The sequence below is a fragment of the Centroberyx gerrardi genome, chromosome 8, assembly GCF_048128805.1.
Source record: "Centroberyx gerrardi isolate f3 chromosome 8, fCenGer3.hap1.cur.20231027, whole genome shotgun sequence".
NCBI lineage: Eukaryota > Metazoa > Chordata > Actinopteri > Beryciformes > Berycidae > Centroberyx > Centroberyx gerrardi.
Genome location: NC_136004.1, coordinates 9883296 through 9904782, shown reverse-complemented (window position 1 = coordinate 9904782; position 21487 = coordinate 9883296). Strand labels below are relative to the sequence as shown.

Genomic DNA, 21487 nt, shown 5'->3' with positions numbered 1-21487 from the left:
GTTGAATAGTTTGCTGTTGACTGACTAGTCGACTATTCTGGCCCATCCCTAGTTTTTACATTCATTTACTTTTTTTCTCAACTGAAAGCCAGTACCAACATGCCAGGAACGTGAACAATTTAAGGACCTGGAATATCCCTTTTATTTTGGGGTGGCAGCCTTGCTCAGAGCACACAGACATGTTTAAGAGAAAACATCAGGATACAGTTTGTTTTCACATTTGCCATTTCCCTAATGATTTAAATCCATTGCTCACCAGAGCGGATGCAAAATAACAGCGATAAAGTGGACACAGATGTAGCTTGTGACAAGAAATGAGAGAAACTCCCTCAGAACCTTTTATGCAACACAGTAGGAACTCATTGAGAAGATGTGTACTCCTAGGTGCTCAACACAACACTTCAGCAGCTGGTTAAGAGTATGATAGGTGATAGTGAAACTGCTGTGAACCTATGACACCTACGATAAATATGGTTTGTCTGTATTGGGGGAAAAAATGTAATTATCTCATTTCATTGGCTGATTTTCACTTGGTTTAAGAAAAATTTTAAGACTCAGTATAACTTGTCGAGATGGATATTTTTGGATTATGCTTCCTGTTTTCCTTCCTTTTCATCTTTCATCATCATGTCTTCTGCTCTCCTCCAGAGCCCAGGAGGCGCTGAAGACAGGCCATTTTGTCAGCGTGCTTCAGGTCCTGATGCAGCTGCAGCGGGTGTGTAACCACCCCGAGCTGGTGGCTCCCAGAGAGACCAGCAGCTCGTACTGCTGCTCCTCTCTGCAGTACAACACCCCGTCACTGGTGCTGGGAGCACTGCAGAAAGATCCATGGAAGGTACGTGATTGTGCATTGCATTGTTGCTATGAACCAAGGTCTCTGCAGGTCCTCTTAAATTATCTTGAAAGGTCTTGAATACATATAGCATTTTAAGTCTTGAATTCAGCATTAGAGGTTGTTGCGGTCACTTGGTGTTCTGTTTTTCCTCTGAGAAATATTCCCAGTCATGTAGACCTGTATTGTGGTAGACCTACTGAAACTCGTAGATACCCTGAATATGCTGTCATCCTGCCTATATCTTGTTCTGCTATTTATCTATTATATCTGCTTCTATGTCATGTGTGCTTATCTTTCTGTCAGTTGATTTTATTTTTTTGTTTTAATTGTATTATAATTTATTCTGTTTATTTTGAACCCCCTGCCACTCTTGAATCTTTTTACCTCCTGTCAGGATGTAATTGTAAATAAGATTTTTGATAGATAACATATGTCTGCTGTTGTCTTTGATCTTGTCCTCCCAGATGGCGGATCTGTCGATATTTGACCTGATCAGCAACGACAACAGACTGACTAGGTATCAGACTAACGAGGCAGTTCCCAAACTCAAGATTACAAAACAACTCATAGAGGAGATCTACACTGCTCCAGATCCACCGCCTCGGCCCAAGCCATGCAAGATTAAACCCATGAGGTCAGCGCTGTTCCCTTTACCTTTTATAAATCTCCATTAGGATATTGTTTTAGCCTTTGGACTCCTTGGACTATTTTGTAATTGCCCTAAAATGGAAACCTTATGTTATTTGTTACACAGATATTGTGGCATTGACACAACTTTATTCTTTTCTTTGTTTCTCCTGTTTGGCTAATTAGGTTGTTCCAGCCAGTGCAGTATGGGACAAAGCCGGAAGGTCGCCTGGTTGCCATCACCAGTGCTGCAGGCCAGCGTCCTCCAACCACCACCCCCACCACTACCACCGCCAGCCAGCCAGCCCAGACTAGGGGCAAGTCCCCCGTCACCACTACGACTACTACAACCACTTCTCAGGGTAAGACCACAACTTCCCACCTGCCCCATATTGCACCAGCAACAAAAGGAGATGCACGTTTTTATGAGCAGGGGCTGTACTCAGGACAGGAAGTTCTCTTTTTTTTTATATATATATATTATTATTATGTAACGGCCACAGTGGCTAATGGATATAAAATTTTACCAGCTGCTTTAACTGTTTTGCCAGTCAAATAGTTTTTGAGAATAAGAAAGGTTGGTTTGTTGCCAGAGTGACTAGCAAAGACAAACTTGCCAACCACTGCTCAAGATTTACGAGTATGTGGCTAATGGTAATTTCCTATCGTGTTTATACTGGTTTTACATTTGGAATGTTTGCAGTGTATAATGTTGTGCTGCATGAGTGTAATCCTATTTTGAGTGGATTTTAATGCACATGATTTACCCTGTCTTGCTTGAATAATTCATTCACTCTGTGTCCACACTGTCATATGTTGTAAGCAGACATTTTTAACATTAGTGTTTGTAGCATATTTCATCAAAGTATGTACAACACTACAAATCCTAAAAGTCAAATATGCCATCACAGAAGTTCTTCAGAGAAGTTTTTTTTACTACTCCACTGACCGGCTGTCTTTTCACTGGTCACAGCTTATACAGCAGACATGCTCAGCTCGGCTAGTTAGCCCACAAGTGTAGTTTTGATTTCATGTGTTTAGATTTACACTTACCATGCAACAGTGGTGGGCTGGCCACAGTGTTTTCCTCTACAACCATTGTTGCTACAGCAGTGATTGGATTAAGTTTATCTGTCACTGTAATTATACTGAAAGCACTAATTATATATATTGGACCTATACTCATTTGTGTGACTAAAATGTTTTTTTTGTTTTGTTTTTCACATCTTCTCAAGCAGTGGTGGCCGTCGACTTGCTGTGGTGGCCCACCACTGCTGAATGAATATGTAGAGGAAACTGACATCGTACTGATGATTTGACTGACTATTGGGTCACCCCTAACACATAGTCCCATGCCCAATTCCCTTGTACTTTACAGCGGTTGGAACAGCTACTCAGAGAGCCCAGACTACCTCTTCTGTCAGCAGCAGCAGCAACACTGCCGCCTCCTCTGTAGCCTCCTCAGGGAGCAGCGGCCTCGGGCAGCATGTGTTGGGGGCCACCCCTGTGGCCCTGGGCCAGACCTTGGCTGGCACAGTTGTGGGCTCTATGGCTCCCATCAGCCAGCCTGGCATAGCACAGGTCCCCAGGCCGGCTCTAGCCCCCAGCCATGCTATCCAGCCCAGCTTGCTGTCCCAGAGGCTGGTTCTTACATCCCAGGCCCAGGCACGGTTGCCTAGTAAGTGGCCTCCCCTCCCCTCCCTCTCAACATTTCCCCTCCACTTCTGGCACAACAGAATGGGCTGATCTGAAATGAGTCCTTTCCCTGGGGCACTGCTGATGTGTGTGTTCAGTCTTGACTTTTCTAAAGAAATAGGCAGTGGCTTTGTACATTCACTCTAAAGTGGAATCAATCTGGATGAATAAATAGACATCAGTAATGTTAATTTTAGAATATTTGTCAAAATTTGATATGGCCCATTTTATATTTCAGCTCTCAGAATTTATATTTTTAGTTTTGATCTCTTCATTTAAAGGCAACCAAGATACTCTGAACTGTAGCCATATCAGCAGCATCTCCACAGCCTCAGCATTCCCCAGTTTCTTTCTTGAAACCTGCATGCCCACAATGAAAAACCCGCTTTTTTTACACCACACAACACTATACTATTTTAATCTAATTATATGTCCTTCCCTCCCTCTTTAAACATGATTATTTTTTCTCCCACTTTACTAATATTCTTTTGTCTCTTGCATCAGCCCAGCTGCAGGAAGAAATCCCAAAGCTTTGGTTCTTTTCTTTGTTTTGTTTTGTTTTTTGCTGATGTTATGGTTTCACTCTGATGGTGAGCATCGCTGCAAAGCATGTAGAAATGGTCCCACGCGTTGCCGGCTTTGAGACCACTCCCTGCCTCAGATGTGAACAGAGAAACCTTTTCAGTGACAACACACAATATGTGAAGAAATCAAATTATCATTATTATTATTATTTCCCCTCCAAATTTCCAACATTGCAACTTGGACTTGGGGTTGTTGAAATCTCTTGATACTGATACTTGAAACTCAATACAGTTCTCAAAAGATACTTTTTAAAATCACCTTACTTTTAAAATGCAAGCACATTTCATTATGTTAGAGTAAGTTAATTTCCTGATAATATTTTTACATACATTTGCTTTTTCTGCACACCACACTCAATTGATATTTTCAATAAAATATATAAAATGTAGATTCCAAGAATACATTTTGAACTTTTTAATGCCATTGGGTACTTTTTGTTACCTTAAAATTGATCTCAATACCTCAAAATCGGTATGGTACCGAAAAGTATCTTTTTTCGAAACCCATCCCTAATCATAACTATATTTCCTTATGATGGGTGTGTTGCCTTTGAAAAGGCAGTCAAGTGCAGTCCATTGCTTTAAAATGAATGTGTTTGTTTCAGGCTCTCTGTCTCGCCTGAGGACTGCCCTTGTAGCCATTTTGTATCCCCTTCAGCGTCTGTAAAGAATAGGAGCTGCTATGGTTCTGTTGTGGAGGGCGGCTGTGCTCGCTCCACGTTTTAACCCACCCTGGTTCTGCATGTCTTGTCTCTTTTCACCCTGTAACTAACTGATGCATAGTACCTTTTTTTGGAACTATTGGTATGCCAGAAGTCTTGACTGACTTTTGAATGCTTTATTTGATGAGGTATGTGTGTGTGTTCTTCCATCCTATTGAAGGTGGAGATGTGGTGAAGATTGCCCAGCTGGCCAACATAGCGGGCAGTCAGAATCGTATCTCCCAGCCGGAGACTCCTGTCACCCTGCAGTTCCAGGGCAACAAGTTCACGCTGTCCCCCAGCCAGCTCCGCCAGCTCACCACCGGACAGCCCTTGCAGCTCCAAGGTACACTCGGTAATGTACACCCCCTAGTCATTCTTTCCTTTCATCTAATTTTCTCACTTCCTTTCTCGGTCACTTTTAGTCAAGTTTCCTTTTGACATTGCCATGTAATTTAAGTCTCCTGACATTTGATTGTCCTCATTTCAATGTAGGAATCATCAATTTGTAGAGCTTTATATCAGAATACAGACGCTTACTGCAGGTCCTGAAAAAAGGTTTAAAATGTCATAAATGGTATTATCTAAACTCAAGGCATTAAATGGTCTTGAATACAGTTAAATAAAGCATTGTATGTCTTAAATTTAGTTTGAGTAGTTGTAATAATGTTGTGACTTCCTCTGTGTGGTGTTATTCCAGTGAGATATAAGCCCAGTCCCGCAATCCTAAATTACAGTTGTTTTTTTTTCTACATTCATTCTAGCTGGCATTAAAAGGTCTTGAGAAGTCTTGAATTTAACTTGATAAGACTTGCAGACATCCTGTTACTGATCAACACAAACAGCTTTGTAATGGTTGTATGCTATGTGTCGTGTGTTTTTTAGGCAACATCCTGCAGATTGTGTCGGCTCCAGGGCAGCAGATCCTCAGGCCCCAGGGCTCCATGGTAATGCAAACGGTGCCACAAGCTGTTCCTGTCTCCAACTCAGCTACACCTGGCACACCTCAACCTGCCACCTCTACAGCCCAACAAGGTGATTCATCCACAGTAATGACATAGCAATTTCAATATTTGAGCAACTACCACTCAATCATTTGTTTAACTAACATCAGCCAGCACTGATGTATTGATACACAGTATGTTTCAAAATTTCACAAAGTTGAATTTTTGTACTGGCGGATCACCAGTCTCAGGTTTAGAGAGAATATCTGCCTGTTCCAGTCGGCAGCCAGTTGATCAGACCATCCCTAAAACCACAACTGTTGCACTGCTAAAAAATTATCCAGGCCTAACACTGGCACTATACACCTAAACATTGTAGTTATTGTTAATAGACTTAATGTTTTCCATGTGATAATGTTCTTACTGATTTTTATTTTCTATGTTTCTCTTTAAAGCCTTGGGAGTGACCACAAATGCCACAGCAGCTGCCTCCAAGCCCACTGCTGCAGCTCCTGTTGCTCCTCAGGTCAGTACATTACTTTCAAAGTAAGTCGTGTTTATAATGACCTATTTCACTTTCTAAGGATGTGATCGAAGTATGTTACCATGTGCAAATTCAGTCTCTTTGACTTTGATGAATACTCATGTGTGTCTCTCTCTCACTGTTATGTTCAGGAGTCTTCAGAAGAGAAGACTCAGCAGGTCAAGGAGCGTCTGAGCCGCCTGTTTGAAGCCAACGAGCGGCGCTGTGGCCGCAGGGTGCTGTATGGGTTGGACCTGCTGCAGGCATGCGCTGTGAGCTCAGAGCCTGGTCACTCTGCTCTGACTGCTGGAGGCTGGAGGTGGGTGGGCAGGGAAAGCTGCCTCAGGGCCCAGAGGACCTGCGTCGCCACCACCTCCACCCTGCAGTCCACCCTGCTCTCTGTCGAGGAGCGCCTGGACGCCGCCAACAGCCTTGTCAAGAGGTACTTCAGCTCATTGTTGAATCCTCCTTATTGGTATAAAGAACATTTATATAATTAGATAGTTCTGCTCCTCAGCACTGATTGGCTCAGACGCATTTGAAGCTGTTGTAAAATACCCGTGATCGCATAATAGTTAACTTGCATATTAATGCACTAACCAAAAATCACCACTCATACGGTACTTATGCATCACTTAGCAACCACGTTGTTTAGTTGCTGTTCAAGGCTTACATTGGTTGGCAGAAGAAAAACATTTATTTATTATTGATTAAAAATGAAAAACGTATTCAACATATTGAGCATTATTTCTACTGCCGTTTTATAAAGGCAATACGCCACTTGACACTTAACAGTGATTTTAGAACAGCTGAGAGGGTTTTACCTTTATTGCTTAATTCAAATAGTGAACAATTGATATGTTTATATCTATACGCATGTTTATATCTTTACCTGTTACACGTTGAACTGTCCCAGTCATTGAGAATCTGCCCTTCTATGTCCATCTTCCAGGCTGTCATGTGTGGTGCCTGCAGCTGTAGCCCCGCCTCCTCACCTGTATGCAGCCAATCCCCCGGTTCCCTACAGCCTTGGGCAGAAATCCTTTGGCCGTAGGCTCCAGGAGGCCGCTGCCCCCCACAGCACTGACATCCACTGCCTGGCATCCAGACGCCTTTTCCACTTTCCTGACCTGCAGCTAATGCAGATGGACTCAGGTTAGCACAGCACTATTTTCCATATGGCTTCACATGCAATACACTAAGGCCACACAATTAAAACTATATTAAAAACATATATTGCAGGAAAAAATACTAATAATAATCACATTATTGGTAAGTCAATTGTAATTTCCAAATTACTAATGGCTGCAATTTTTTTTTATAAAGGGGGGAAAAGATCTAACAACTTCTTACAAGGCATTCTTGTGCTGTGAAGTATCCCTGGCCCACAATATGTTTTGTGGACTTTAAAGCTACAATATGCAACTTTTTCTTTTTTTACATTAAAGCCCGTACAAGTAAAATATTTATCTCAATATGTCATTCTCAAATAAATTTTGGCAGCATAGTACAATGGCTGTAGAAAAATTTGACTATCACTGTGTAAATTGCTCTCTGTGTTTATTGAATTTGTCCCGGGGTACGATTTGCCGCAAAATGTTCAGGACGACTGACTGACGTCACAAGGATATAGCCTCAGCCAAAACGGGAAGATATGGTTCCCACAGGCCTTAAAAATCCTTGAAAGTTTGTGGATTGGAGAAATATAAAATAAAGACTTTAAATGTTTTGAAAAATGAATGTATGGCCTTTAAAGTGCTAGATGTCATTTAAAGGTAGACCTTTATTGGATAGTTGAAAGTGGAGAGAGACAGGAAAGACTGGGAGAAAGACGGGGGTGACGTGACAAAGGTCCCAGGCCGGATTCAAACCCTGGACATCAATGTTGCATGGTATGCGCCTTAGACCACTGAGCCACCAGGACACCCGACATGAGAATGACTTGTGACAGTGAATAGAGGGAGTTGCAGTATCTCAAACGAGATGAGATAAAAGCATGAATGACCTTTTCTAGGTCTGTATAGGTCTGTAAGTTGATTTTTGATATCTTTTTCTTTTCAAAAGGTAAATTGGAGGCCCTGGCCATTCTGCTCCAGAAGCTGAGGTCAGAGAGCCGCCGTGTCCTCATCTTTACCCAGATGGTAAAGATGCTGGACATCCTGGAGGCCTTCCTAGACCACAGGCAGCTCACTTATGTGCGGGTGGATGAAAGCTTCACTCCTGAAGAACGACAGGTAAAGTTTCCACCATTTTAAATTGGCTCTAACCAGCCATACTTGGTAAGAAGCATATTCACTCGAGTTTAATCAGAATCACCTTAATCAGAAAGTACAATAAATGTACAGGAATTTGTCTTCATGACACTGGAGCTGACAGATATTGAGAGCTTAGCGTTCCACATTACATATTAACACAGAAAGATACAAAGACAGCAGGATCTCTCAGACAGTGCAAAGGAGCCAGATATAGGATACACAGTTAACTAGTGGTGGACAACCGAAAGTCTGTAGGTTTTCATTCAAACCAAAGACTGCAGCAGGTGATTTCACTGTTTAGCACCTTCAGCCAGAGAGGAGGAATCGGTGAAATCACCTCCTGTAGTCTTTGGTTGGAATGAAAACCTGCAGACTCTTGGCCCTCCATGGCACATGGTTTGAGACCCCTGGTTTAACATTTGATCGTTGTGCATTCAGGCAGTATGGCATACAGTGTGGTTCCAGTTATAAAGTACGTATAGTGTATATGTCCAGTATTGTATTGGACCAGTGTAGCATATTCAGATATACTGAATAGGATGACATGCATGAAATAAATTCCAAGCATTACGAAACATTGACGAGTATACATTGAAGACATGTTGTCTTCTGCGTGATACTGTAGTAGTTCACTCTCTCATAGACAGCCCTGCCTTTCTGTTCCTCCCTGTCTAACACCAGTACCTCCCAGAGTCAGTGCAGAGTTCTGGCTCAACAAGGGGACAGACTACTTTGCTCTCTTCCCTCCCTGCTGGATGCTGTTCCTTCCAGGGCCTTAAGAGATGCAGACACTGGCTATTCTTACTAATTGTCTGGGCTCAAGTTTCCTCTCTGCCTGAACTGTTGGATTGTGAATGCTTCTATCTGATTTTAACTAACCTTTTGCCTTCATGCAATTTTTTTTCCTTCTTTCTGGGTCAGTGAGCTGAGTGAACTAGGCCGGGTGTTGTTGTAAGAAGATGCAAGCAACTACTTGGTCACAGTAGTCACATAAACAATAGTCTATATGATAAAGATAGGATGACATTTTAATGATCCTGTGGGGAAATTGCAATTGGGAAAATTGAGCTGTTGCACCAGCAAATAGTAAAAGGATACAGCAAAGAAAAATAGAATATAAACAAGGATAGGGCAAATGGTGGTTATGTACTGTAAGCATACACAACTGACAATATTCACACTAGAACATATTAAGCAGAAATGTCTCCATTAAAATATGAAAAAAGGCTGGATTACAGCATAAAGAGCATTTGCAAAATAGCGGCAGTCGAACCTACTGGGATAAGAAATTAATGTAAAATAAAATATAAAAAAATTTAAAAAAAACATCAATATATAACAGCTAAGAGGAATATGAAGAAAAACAATATATGAAAATCACAGCATTATGTACACAATGTGCAGTTTCATGCCCAAACCAAGCCGACAGCTTCCTCCTTTGTCAGAATCTGCTCATGGCCTTTCTCCCTGCAGGAGAACATGAAGAGGTTTAACAGGAACAGGCAGGTGTTCTGCAGCATCCTGACCAACCGCTGCTGCGCTGCAGTGGGGACTGTCTTTGACGCCGACACCATCATCTTCTACGACACCGACCTCAACCCCAGCATGGACGCCCGTACCCAGGAGTGGTGCGACAAAATCGGACGCTCCAAGGATATACACATATACAGGTGATATAATCAATGCAGGGTTTTTTTCATTACTTTTTCTGCATTTTTGTGTTCCTGGTCACATCCCGGGCTAAACATCTCATTGTAGACTTTGAGGGAATTTAGTGCTACTTTTGGTGAGGTAACTTCTTGCTGTGTCCCGGCCAGGCTGGAGAGTGGGAACTCCATTGAAGAGAAGCTGCTGAAGAACGGCACCAAGGACCTGATCAGAGAGGTGGCCGCCCAAGGCACTGACTACACCCTGGCTTTCCTCACACAGGTACGATGAACTCACCGTAGCCATGTCCTTGCACTGCAGAAACACTACTCACATCTGTTCCCGTTACTTACTGAAAGGTACACCTGCTCAGTCAAACTATGAAAATTGAGTGTGTGTGTGTATATATGTGGAGTGTTATGCATAATTTACATAGCAGTTCTTGCGCTGTGTCTACCGTATGTGAGGTTGTCCTTATACTATGCGAGTCAATATATACTGTGAATTTATCAGTTATCAGTATGTTTCTGCACCAATGGAACTAAGACACATTACTAAAAAAGTAATACTGACCATGATACTGTCTGTTTCTAGCGGACAATCCAGGATCTTTTTGAGGTAGAGGCAGGCTCTGGGGAGAAGGTGGAGGAGTTTGTGGTGCTGCACCAGGAGCCATCGCCCTCTGAGGCCATCTCTCCCAGAGTGGCTCGACCCTACATCCAGGCCCTCCACAGCATCAACCTGGACGCCCCTCCAGAGGAGGAGCAGCAGCAGAAGGAGGAGGTGAAAGGTGAGGTGGGGACAGAGGAGGACCTGGAGAAAGAGAGGCAGGCTAAAGAAGAGCCTGCTCAGATAGAGGAGCTCAACGCAGTCATGGAACAGGTAACTGAACCATTTTTATATGCCTGAACCAAAACAAATGCAAGAAATGAAGTTAAATAAAATGAAATGCCGTTTTTGCTCATGTTGACTTTATTTTTGCATTCCCTTCCCCCTTGAACAGCTCACACCAATCGAGAGGTATGCCCTGCACTACCTTGAGTGCCTTCATGTCAGTGATGACGAAAGCGCTCTGAAGGTAACTTAAACTGTAATACCAAAGATCTGTTGTTAAGATAAAGTGAAAATAGTTGTGGAAATGATGTCGCTGCAGCAGCTAATAATAAAAGGAGAAATTGAATGGGGGTTAACATTCTCAGCTGACTATTCCGCACTAAAACATGGTAAGTAGAAATATATGAATGACAGTATGAAAAAAGTATAGATTGCAACAAAATAGCAGCAGTTGTAACAGCAGCAGTTGTAACAGAACTCACAACAAAAGAATGTGAAATGTCAGTGGTATGTACTTAAAATATATATATATATATAAATATATATGTGTACAGAAAGTGTCTAGGTTTGTAGACATGCATTACAAAAAACTACACCTTCCAAATATACTCGGGTAACAGATGTAGATAACTTGTTTAGAATGTGCTGACTGCTATGTTGGCATTGCAGTGTACCATTTGTCTTTTGATGCATCAAACTGGTGTTTTTCACAGGAGCGATTGGAGTGTGCCAAGAGAGGCTGGGAGCTGCAGCAGCTGCAGAAGCTGAAGACTGAGGAGGAAGAGAGGCAGATCACAGAGGGAGACGAAGATCTCTTCACCTACACCAGAGAGGATGCCTACAACATGGTGGGCTGCCGTTTCTATCTCTGCTGATCAAATAAGTGTGTTTTGCACTCAACTTTTGTCTGACATTTTCCCTTTCTCTGCCTGTCAACAGGAGTATGTATTTGATGCAGAGGATGGCCATACAGAAATCATGCCGGTAAGACATATAGTAAAAAACATATAATGAAACAGAAATATGACTGGGGACTTTAAGGTTTTTCAACTCTCATTCATTTCTAATGGGGGATCATTGATGCCTGACAGACTGACCTGCATTTGGCAGGAGAAGCACTTGAGAAAATATTTTCTGTCAGTCATGTCTGCTCTTTACTGAGCAGTATCTAATTAATAATAGGAAGTAAACTTTAACTATGAATCTTCACACCTTAGCTGTAGATTTTCACTCAAATCCCCCAATCCTCGAATGCACCTGTGGGACTGTGGAGAATTTGAATCTTTTTTTCCTGATCTCATCGTATCAAGGCACATAGATCATTAAGTACCCCTTTGTCTTCCGGCTATGTTCTGACTTGTGATTTTCCAACGCAGCTTTGGACTCCACCCACGCCGCCACAGGATGACAACGACATCTACATTGACTCTGTGATGTGCCTGATGTATGACACCACACCCATGCCGGAGTCCAAGCTGCCTCCTATCTACGTTCGCAAGGAGCACAAGAGACTCAAGATGGACCCCTCAGGTGTGGAGGGAACTGTCAATAAGGCCTTACTCATCTTCTCTGTAGTATTAAGTCTGTCACTGCAGTATGGGGCCCTCTATTGATACACTGTCAGCTCAATACTGGGTTTGATTACATAAGGATTACTGTATTGAAGATATTTTTTTCACTCTGAAATTTGTCCCCTTTAATAAACAGAACGTCCGTTTGTAACAGCTTTACATGTAGTTTAAGGCTGTAAAAGGTTTGTTTGCATTTGTAAAGTTTGTAAACAATGGAGTAAACCTGTATTTTTAAGGGTAAAGACAGTTCCAAAAAACTCTTCAAGAACTTAGGTGTATATATCCAACATTGAGATGGTGTTTTGAATAGCTATATCTTGAAATGTCAGTGAAGGTTTGCTTGGTATGTTCATACTCATGTGTTTGTGTCCAGCAGCAGCCAGGAAGAAGAAGAAGGGCCATGGGGAGACGGTCATTCCTCCACGCTCCCTCTTCGAAAAGGCCAGCATGCTGAAAGTTCGCCGCGAGGGCAAGGACCAGAAAAAGAACTTCTCCCTCAAGCAGCAGGCGCCCTTTGCCAAGCCTCTGCCCTCGCTGGTTAAGCCTGCGATGGAGGCCGGCCAAGACAACCCAGAATGGCTCATCAGTGAGGACTGGGCTCTGCTTCAGGTACTGGCTCCAGCAGCCTCTTTTCTCTGGACGGTCCTCACAATCCAAACTGTAATTACAGGAAATCAGTTGTATTGTTGGAAATGAGTGGATTTGTTGAATTGTATGCCCGTTGATGAAATGTGTTATAGTTCAAGTATATTCAGTGCCAATATATCATTGCTGTGTCACTGACAGGCTGTGAAGCAGCTGCTGGAGCTGCCTCTGAACCTGACCATCGTGTCTCCTGCCCACACCCCTAACTGGGATCTGGTAAGCGACGTGGTCAACTCCTGTAGCCGCATCTACCGCTCGCCCAAACAGTGTCGCAACCGCTACGAGAATGTCATCATTCCGAGAGAAGAGGGCAAGGTAATGAATACGAAGTCACCAGGGCTCATAGTTCTGAATTAAAAGCTCATAGCTAAACTGGCCTACTTGCCCAGAACTCTGTTAGCTAAACCATGTTTCTTCCCAATTTCAGTTGGTCTATGAAGCCAACCCCAAGAAGAAAACCAAGAGCATATACAAGGTACTCTATTCTGTTCTTTGCATCTGATAAAATATGTTGTTGCTGTCGAATCCCTTGACTGACGCGCGCGCGTGTGTGTTTGTGTGTGTGTGTGTGTGTGTGTGTTTGTGTGTGTGTGTGTGTGTGTGTGTGTGTGTGTGTACGCACTCTCTAACAGTCTAAGAACAGCCGTCCTCTACGGACCTGTCAGATCTATACGCAGGATGACAACGCCACTCACATTCAACTATACAACAGCCGCTTTGAACTCATGAAGATCATTGCTAGCAAGAGAAGCCCACCCATCAAACCACTGTAAGCATTGAGCATTGTCAATTTATGGTGAATGTGTTGGTGTTAGTCGCTTGATAAGAAATCTCCACTTGGTTCAGTCATTAAAGGGAAACTTCACCAAAAAAACAAAGATGTTATGTTTACGTAGCATCTTACACACACATCCCATAAGTGTAAACAATCTTGCATAACAATGTTTGACTCATTGAGAGTTTTTGAGTGTGATATTGTCCTGAGTCATCCATGGATATTGAACCGTTGCTGTATTAATTTAACGCCTGAGTGAGGGAAACTGTTGGAAAAATATAGCTTCAAAGTAATTCAGGTATTTTATATACATGGAATGAAATTAAATATATATGAAATATATAATAAAATACAGACTGTGGCAAAAATCTTCCTTGAAGAATCTTTCCACAAACTGGAGTTCAGATGTAGTGTAGCTGAAATGTCCTTTTAAATGTTAATTTCTACTTGGCTATTCACAGGCTGGGCATGAACCCATTCCAGAAGAATCCCAAACACGCCTCAGTCCTGGCAGAAAGGTATATGTGATGTTTAGATTTGTGCCGTTGACATCTAAACCGCAAACCTAAACATAAAGGACAGAAGTGTAAAATTTGTTTGTTTTCTCCAGTGGGATCAGCTACGACAAGCCCCTCCCTCCCATTCAGGTGGCATCTCAGCGTGCTGAGAGGATCGCCAAGGAGAAGAAGGTGTGTGTCTAGAATGTGTTGACAACTGCTAGCAAATGTTGTGCGCAGCAACATGCTAAGCCAGGGATAGGCAACCATGTGCCATGGAGTGCCGAGAGTATGCAGGTTTTCATTCCAACCAAAGTCTACACCAAGACAAGTGATTTCACTAGCACACCTTCAACCAGAGAGGAGGAACTAATCGGTGAAATCACCTGGTGTAATGAAATGAAAACCTGCAGACTCAGCCTATCCCTGTGCTAGGCTATTGTGACATTCAAGTGCAGTCATGTTGGTATGTACCAGTGTTTGTGCTGGCCCACTAAAAGTTGGAACGTGTTTTTATTTGTGTGTGTGTGTGTGTGTGTGTGTGTGTGTGTGTTTTCAGGCCCTTGCAGAGCAGCAGAGAGCTCAGCAGTTGGCCCAGCAGCAGCAGGCTGGAGCTCCCCAGGCTCAGGCTGCACCGGGCCAGGCCCAGACTCCCGCTGCCGGCCAGGCTCAGGCAGCAGGGGTCCCTCAGGCTGCTGCAGTGGCCGGAGCTGCTGCCGTGCCCAATGCAGCCGTTCTGGTGAGAATCAAAACATCACCCACCAGTGTGCTTCCATAGTGAGATCCAAAAAAAAAAGCCATTTGTTTGATTTACTCTGGGAAGGCTCTTACAAGTGAGTCTCATGTGTTTTCAGGCTGGAGCCATAAAAAATGCCACTGTGGGCACAACCATTCAGGCTGGTATGTTTGCATGGCACACATATGGTTCACATTACAGAGCTCTGTTGGTGTCCCAGTAGTCAATTCCATTCTCTTTTGTTCCTTCCAGCCACTGGGGGGAACGTGATCGTGAACACAGTAGCTGGAGTTCCTCCAAGTCCCTTCCAGGCCAACAAACGCCTGGCATCTCCAGTCATACCAGGCACCCTGTCTGTGAGTCATGTTCATTTATCACTGCTGCTCTGGCTTAACTCAGCCTCCTACTGACAAAGAGGAATTCATGACGCAAATAGCCTCTGGATTGGAATGAAGTAGAATACACAACCCCAACACCTTCAAAGACTTAATGATAATTACAAGCGTTGGAGTCTCCGTTAATTTTGCTGTTGTTGTTGTTTGTCCAGCCTGCCGGTGCAGCCGGGGCCCAGGTGGTCCATGCACAGCAGAGGGCCGTTCCTGCTGCCACCACCCCCGCTGAGGTCGTCACCATAGCTACAGGACAGGGTGTCCGCGCCGTTACCCCAGTGACGGCGTCTGCGGTGGTTTCTACAACCCTGAGCCCGGTGCAGTCACAGACTCGCTCACTGGTCACTCAGGTCACACCAGGTACTGAACCGAACACAGTGTTTTATCTGAAAAGAGACACATTTTAGGTATTTATTACTGCTTTACAGAGCTGACCAATCTCTGCACCCCCCCTCTCTCCCAGCCACAGGCATGCAGCTGCCCCAAGGCAAGCCTCTCACGCAGGCCCACCTCCAGATTCTCCGTCAGCAACAGCTCCAGCAACAACAGCAGCAGCAGCAACAGCAGGCTGCCTCACCACAGATCAAAGCTGTGGGCAAACCCCAGGTACATCACCAGCATCTTCCACACAATAGCTATACAAAATGCAAGGGTACATGTCACTTTGAGAAATGTAAATGAACATCACTGCTGGAGACATGTACGACATTCTATTAACAGCTTTGTAACTGTCATATGTTAAAAAATTATCTGTTAATTCATCTCCATTAAGATCACAACAACAGCAATTGTTTTTTAGGTTTTCCCAGGAAAGGGGATTTTAACAATCTATTATCTGTTAATTCATCTCCATTAAGATCACAACAACAGCAATTGTTTTTTAGGTTTTCCCAGGAAAAGGGATTTTAACAATCTAATGGTTAGCATAACAAAATGCCATATGTGTCTCCTTAACTACAGGGTATCTCCAGTATTATATGGGTGACTTACTGACTTTTATTTCTCCCAGTGATCAGTGAGTGGTTGTGTGTGTGTGTATGGTTAACATGTCTATAAAAAATAAGATACAACGCGCTCAACTCACAATAATACCGTAACAACTGGGTGCTGGATCCTTAAAGTAGTTGATAATGTGAAAGGATTAGAAGAAGAATTAACCCCACCTGTGTCTATGGATTGTGAAATTGCCAATACACACGCTGAAGAAGGGCATCTTGCCCGAAACGTCCGTGTGGCAAATAAAAAGTCAATTTGGAGTGCTGTCCTAGTTTTCCTTTCTCATTAACATGTCTATAACTCATAATTGTTGTGTTTACAGGAGCTGTTGAAGATGCACAAGCAGAAGCTGCAGCTGGCCCAGCAGCAGCAGCAACAGCAGCAGGTAGCAGCAGCAGTGGCGGCAGCAGCAGCCCAGGGCCAGCAGGCAGCAGGGGCCCAGCAGGCCACCCAGGTGCAGCCTGCCCAGGCGGCCCAGGCCAATCCCCAGCTGGCAGCCGTGGCAGCGCCCAGGCCCGGGGCCGTGCTGACCAGCACCACTGTGGCCAACTTGCAGGTGGCCAGACTGGTAAGACACTGGGAGGGATGGTTAATTTGATGACTCATAAATACAGAATTCGCAACTCTTCACAAGATGCCCGCACACTATGAAGGTATTTTGGTAGCACAACGCATGAGAACTTACATGTTGGAATTTACACACACACAACACATTTACACAATTGTGTTCTAAATTTGAAGTCACAGAAAAGATTTACAACTGTGCAAGTCAGTGTTTGAATGAATGTAAATGCATATATGTAAGATATTTTCTCCCATTTATTGTTTTTCTTGAATATATTTTTCAAACAGACAGTTCCAGTTTTAAATATTAATGTGCTAACCAAAAATCACCATACTGGTACTTATGTGTCGCCTAGCAGTGGCTTTGTTTAGCTACCGTTCAAGAACTAAATTGCTTGGCTGACAATAACATGTAATTATTATTATAGAAAAGATTTCTTTATATTTATGTTCTTTTTTTTATTACAATGGTGTGTTGCTGCCGTTTTATATTGGCAAACTTGGCATCATGCCTAATGACGCGTCTTAGCTGTTCTAAAATCACTTAATTGTTTAAATAAACGGTACTCAGTGCCTTCTTGTTCCTTTTCTTCCCCACTCCTCATGGTAGTGGTTGATGTTGGTGTGCCATTGAACAGCACTAATACTGGTGGTGTTTCCATTCCCAGACTCGAGTGCCCACTCAGGGTCAGATCCAGGCCCAGGCGGGGCAGACGGCCCAGGTGACCCTTACCAAGCCTCCTGTGGTCTCTGTGCCGGCCGTCGTCTCTTCTGCTGGAGTCACCACACTGCCAGTCACTGTGGCAGGCATCAGTGTGGCTATTGGCCAGGCCCAGAAAACAGGTGGGTGTCTTATTGACTCACTTAGACACTTAGGAAAAGTCTCTAAGTGGTTTTCCTGGGAAAGACCTACCAGACACCAGCTGTTTAGAACAGCAAATGTAAAAGCTTTCATGAACTGGGAATAGGTTCAATCACTATCGTGTGGTATCAATCGGAGATGGAGAGAAGCAAAAGAAATATTTATTTATATGAAAAAAGTTGCGGATTATTACTTTCATTCCTCTATTCCTGTGAGCTATCAAACTTCATAATGGTTAACGGTGGTTATATAAAAGCAAGAGAACAATTGGGACTAAAAATTGTACTATTGTGACAATTCAACTATGAACTTTCACACCTTTTATGCCGATTTTGTATGCTGTATATTTATAATGTAGCCGTTTCCCACAAAGAAACCGGGCGGGGGTGTGAGGGTGGATGATATGGATCAGTTTCTATTCATTTGTGCATCCGTCCCTCATGCGTGATGTCAGACATCACGGATTTTGACTATACTTGGACAAATGATGCACCTGCTGACTCGGGCTGCATCAGTTGTGATAGGCGTCCTATTTACTGTTGCTGCTAAGATTGTTTTGTTCCTTTTGTTTCATAGCATTTAACTGATGTGGATTTTGTAGCTCCTTATATGTCCTAAAGTTCCCATGTGAGATTGTGTCATTGTTCCTCCTCTCCGTCAGGTGGGCCTGTGCTGACGCCGCCCTTCCCCCAGATGCAGGTCCAGCAGGTCCAGCAGTTGCTCCAGATGAAGAAGCAGCAGGCAGCGGTCCAGGCGGCAGCTGCAGCTCAGCAGAAAGCAGGGCAGCCACAGCAAGGACAGGCCACTGTCCAGCAAAAGGTAACCACACCACACTTACAGCCAGCACCACAGGGTGTGCATATTAAGAACTGCTTTAGATTGTTAGGAGTGAATCTCTATCCATATGGGAATCACCAAGTACAATAAATGCAGAGACATCATAGTGATTCACCGTGCATACTGACTCACATGGTGCTACACCTACTGTGCAAAACATACTATGGGTGGTAGACTATGCATATCACTCTCTGTATATATGTGCACAGTCAGTATTCTGTAGTTGTGTGTTTATACAGTATGGTGCTGTAGTGCAGTTGTCCAGTGTACCATTCGGAAGTTACAGTCAATATAAATATTGAGTTAGCATTGACCGTGGTTGTGTTGTGACCCTTAGCTTGGCACCCAACAGGTGACAGTGCAGGCAGCCCAGCCAGCCCAGCAGCAGCAGAAGGTGACCTACGCCGCCACCACCACCCAGCTTCAACAAGGAATCAAGACCCAGTTCTTCACTACCTCCATCGCCCAGGCTCAGAAACCCACTGGAGCCCAGCAAATCCAGGTACATCCTTGTCACTGGCAGTCACTATCTCAGAATAAATATTTAGAAATAAATAATGGATTTGCAAGCTTATCTGTGATTTTCTTGTTTACTTCTCTTATCAGGTGGCTAAGCTCCCACAGATAGTGCAGCAGCAACCCACCGTGGCCAACATTCAGCAAATAGTGTCTTCTCCTCAGCAGGTAAGGGTCTTAGCCGGAGCATTACTCCCGGGGGCAATTTCTGTTTTGCTGTTCGCTTTTAAAGCATGGTTTGGTCTGGCCCCAAGCTATATCACAGACATTTAACTCCTTATGAGCTGGTGTGCAGCCTTACAGCCTCAGGCAGAGCCACTCGAGTCTATGCTTAAGATTAAACATCACCGGGCTTTTGGCTCTGGAACAACCTGCCTGAGGAGCTTAGGCAAGCAGAATAGGTATCATCTTTTAAATCACTTCTTAAGATGTCTTTTGTCCTATTATTTTTACTTTCATATAGTTTTTACTGTCTTCATATCTTGTGGTGCTTTCTTGAATATTTTTTTTTTTTTTTTTTTTTAGGTGAACATTTTGTGAACTGTTTAAAAAGTGCCGTACAAAAAAAGTTTATTATTTTTCTGGCATGACACATGAGCAGTTTTGGGATGCAGTGGAATGAGATTGCGGGAAACCTCTGCGTCTGTATCTTTATTTTTCTTCTTGGTCGTTTCCCAGATCCAGGCGCAGCCTCAGACGGTGGCCTTGACCCAGGCGGCCACGTCGGCCCCTGCTCAGGTCCAGATGATCTCCGCTGGGACGGCGACGGCCCAGGTGGTCCAGCAGAAGATCATCCAGCAGCAGGTGGTGACTGCAGCCGCCTCACCGCAGATCCAGACCCCTCCCCCCCACAGCCCCGCCCAGCAGTCGGCGGCGCCTCCTGCTGCCGAGTCCCCCGTACAGCAGCCCGCTCAGGCCCAGCAGCCCGCCAAGGGTCAGGCCCGCCAGGGCGGCATGAGGGCCAAAGCTCCCGCCAAGCCCAGCGGGGGGAGCAGCTAGGGGCGGCTAGAGCGAAACTGGCACCAATACGCTCAATGGAACTCTTGAGAGTCTTCACACTTTGATGCAGTACAGATGTGGCTGCGCTGAAAGCCGTACTGAGTCGGCGTTGTTACTTCTGATCTCTGCTCATTTGAGGAAATGTGGAATGTTCCTTGAAAATTTTCACAATCTTACTCAAATTTCTCCCCACCCTTATTTCAGATCTACTGCCCAATACAACATCATAAGATCAGAGAGAGATAATAGTCATGCCTTCACATTGATGATTATAATGTTATTACTCCATAGATATCCTGTTGCCGGGGCCTATGGGTAATTCTACCTTGGGGAATGAACTGTCCATTAGAATAAGTGTATTCATGCATAGTCCCTTTTATGATGTCTGTAATTCCCTTGTTGTTTATAGATATTGAATGGAAAATAATGCACGTTCCTTTAGTCATCATTTATGTTTTTTTATTGTAACAAATACACTGTAAACATGTACTTTAGTATTTTGTGTTTTCTCATAAATTTGTCTTTTTTTTATTGATGTCAGAAAAAAACCTGTAAATAACAATGGAAAACATTTGTACTTGTAAAGTAGTTGTGTTTTCATTGGATTTTTTCAACCTAATTGTAATAAAGTGTTTTGTTTTTATACACAAATTCATCTTTTTTCCCTTTCATCTTTCATTAAATCCCTTGTGAGTAATTTGTAGTCTTGTGAATACTTCACATCTATTTGCCAGAACAATAAGGAAGTGCACCATTGTAATGTTTTGACGCGTGGTGCAGTATTTTTATCATTTCCTTTTTTTTTTTTGTCAGACATTAATAAGTAACAAAGTGCTGGAGGGCAGGCCGTGTTCTGGACCAGTGTCTCAACTGAGCTATAGGAAGGAAAACACCTGACAAACTGAAAGCAGAAATGGCCTTTACACAGGCTGCAGTGAGACTTCACCTTCAATAACAGTGTTTTGGTTTGGCAGGCGATCGATTTTGTGCTTGTGAAGCGTCCTGCCTCAAGGTAGTCTGAGGACGGCATCGGAGACTAGAAAGCCCCTCTCAGCAGTGTCTGCTGGCCCGGCTGGCTGCTGACACCGGCAGATATGTCAGAGCAGAGTAAGTGCATTCAGACTCAAGGGCAAAAGGAGCCGGAGGATTAAACCCAGCAGCTCTGCAGCCACTCAGCGCGTTAAAGGCAGCATCTTCCCGACCATGGCCTTTTGCAGACTCACTGCCTCAACCAACAACTGTAAAAGCCTAGTATGAAAATAAGCAAATATGCACTGAATTGTAGGGAAATTGAATCGTTTGCCGAGATGATGAGGCAGGCTTTTATTTGTCCACAGGGGGGCACTGTGGTATCGGCGTCCTCCTGCCCGCCCGCTGAAGAAGACACTGGTACTCAGGATTTTCCAGCTCATTGAAATTTCCCATCCGCTCCTCCATGCACACCCTGCATCTCTC

At 43.7% G+C, this 21487-nt stretch overlaps 1 protein-coding gene and 1 non-coding gene across 2 annotated transcripts in view; both read left to right on the top strand.

Moving 5' to 3' along the window:
* The window catches only part of ep400 (E1A binding protein p400), a 33224-nt gene extending 12495 nt beyond the window's left edge, over positions 1-20729 (top strand). The window contains exons 20-53 of the mRNA XM_078285100.1: positions 649-835; positions 1300-1469; positions 1649-1824; positions 2841-3140; positions 4624-4788; positions 5328-5477; positions 5842-5912; positions 6062-6351; positions 6862-7064; positions 7974-8143; positions 9638-9834; positions 9982-10093; positions 10406-10693; positions 10815-10889; positions 11359-11493; positions 11585-11629; positions 12022-12175; positions 12590-12825; positions 13003-13176; positions 13289-13336; positions 13494-13630; positions 14098-14154; positions 14247-14325; positions 14693-14872; positions 14988-15033; positions 15122-15225; positions 15417-15618; positions 15722-15864; positions 16577-16822; positions 17487-17661; positions 18342-18499; positions 18855-19019; positions 19124-19201; positions 19712-20729. Coding sequence (XP_078141226.1) covers positions 649-835; positions 1300-1469; positions 1649-1824; positions 2841-3140; positions 4624-4788; positions 5328-5477; positions 5842-5912; positions 6062-6351; positions 6862-7064; positions 7974-8143; positions 9638-9834; positions 9982-10093; positions 10406-10693; positions 10815-10889; positions 11359-11493; positions 11585-11629; positions 12022-12175; positions 12590-12825; positions 13003-13176; positions 13289-13336; positions 13494-13630; positions 14098-14154; positions 14247-14325; positions 14693-14872; positions 14988-15033; positions 15122-15225; positions 15417-15618; positions 15722-15864; positions 16577-16822; positions 17487-17661; positions 18342-18499; positions 18855-19019; positions 19124-19201; positions 19712-20032 — 5437 coding nt within the window. The 3' untranslated portion in view covers positions 20033-20729. The remainder of the gene's footprint in view (positions 1-648; positions 836-1299; positions 1470-1648; positions 1825-2840; positions 3141-4623; positions 4789-5327; positions 5478-5841; positions 5913-6061; positions 6352-6861; positions 7065-7973; positions 8144-9637; positions 9835-9981; positions 10094-10405; positions 10694-10814; positions 10890-11358; positions 11494-11584; positions 11630-12021; positions 12176-12589; positions 12826-13002; positions 13177-13288; positions 13337-13493; positions 13631-14097; positions 14155-14246; positions 14326-14692; positions 14873-14987; positions 15034-15121; positions 15226-15416; positions 15619-15721; positions 15865-16576; positions 16823-17486; positions 17662-18341; positions 18500-18854; positions 19020-19123; positions 19202-19711) is intronic.
* LOC139933699 (small nucleolar RNA SNORA49) lies at positions 8827-8957 on the top strand. Its single transcript, XR_011785609.2, has one exon. It is a non-coding gene; the product is annotated as a small nucleolar RNA SNORA49 (small nucleolar RNA).
* Positions 20730-21487: the final 758 nt, after the last annotated feature.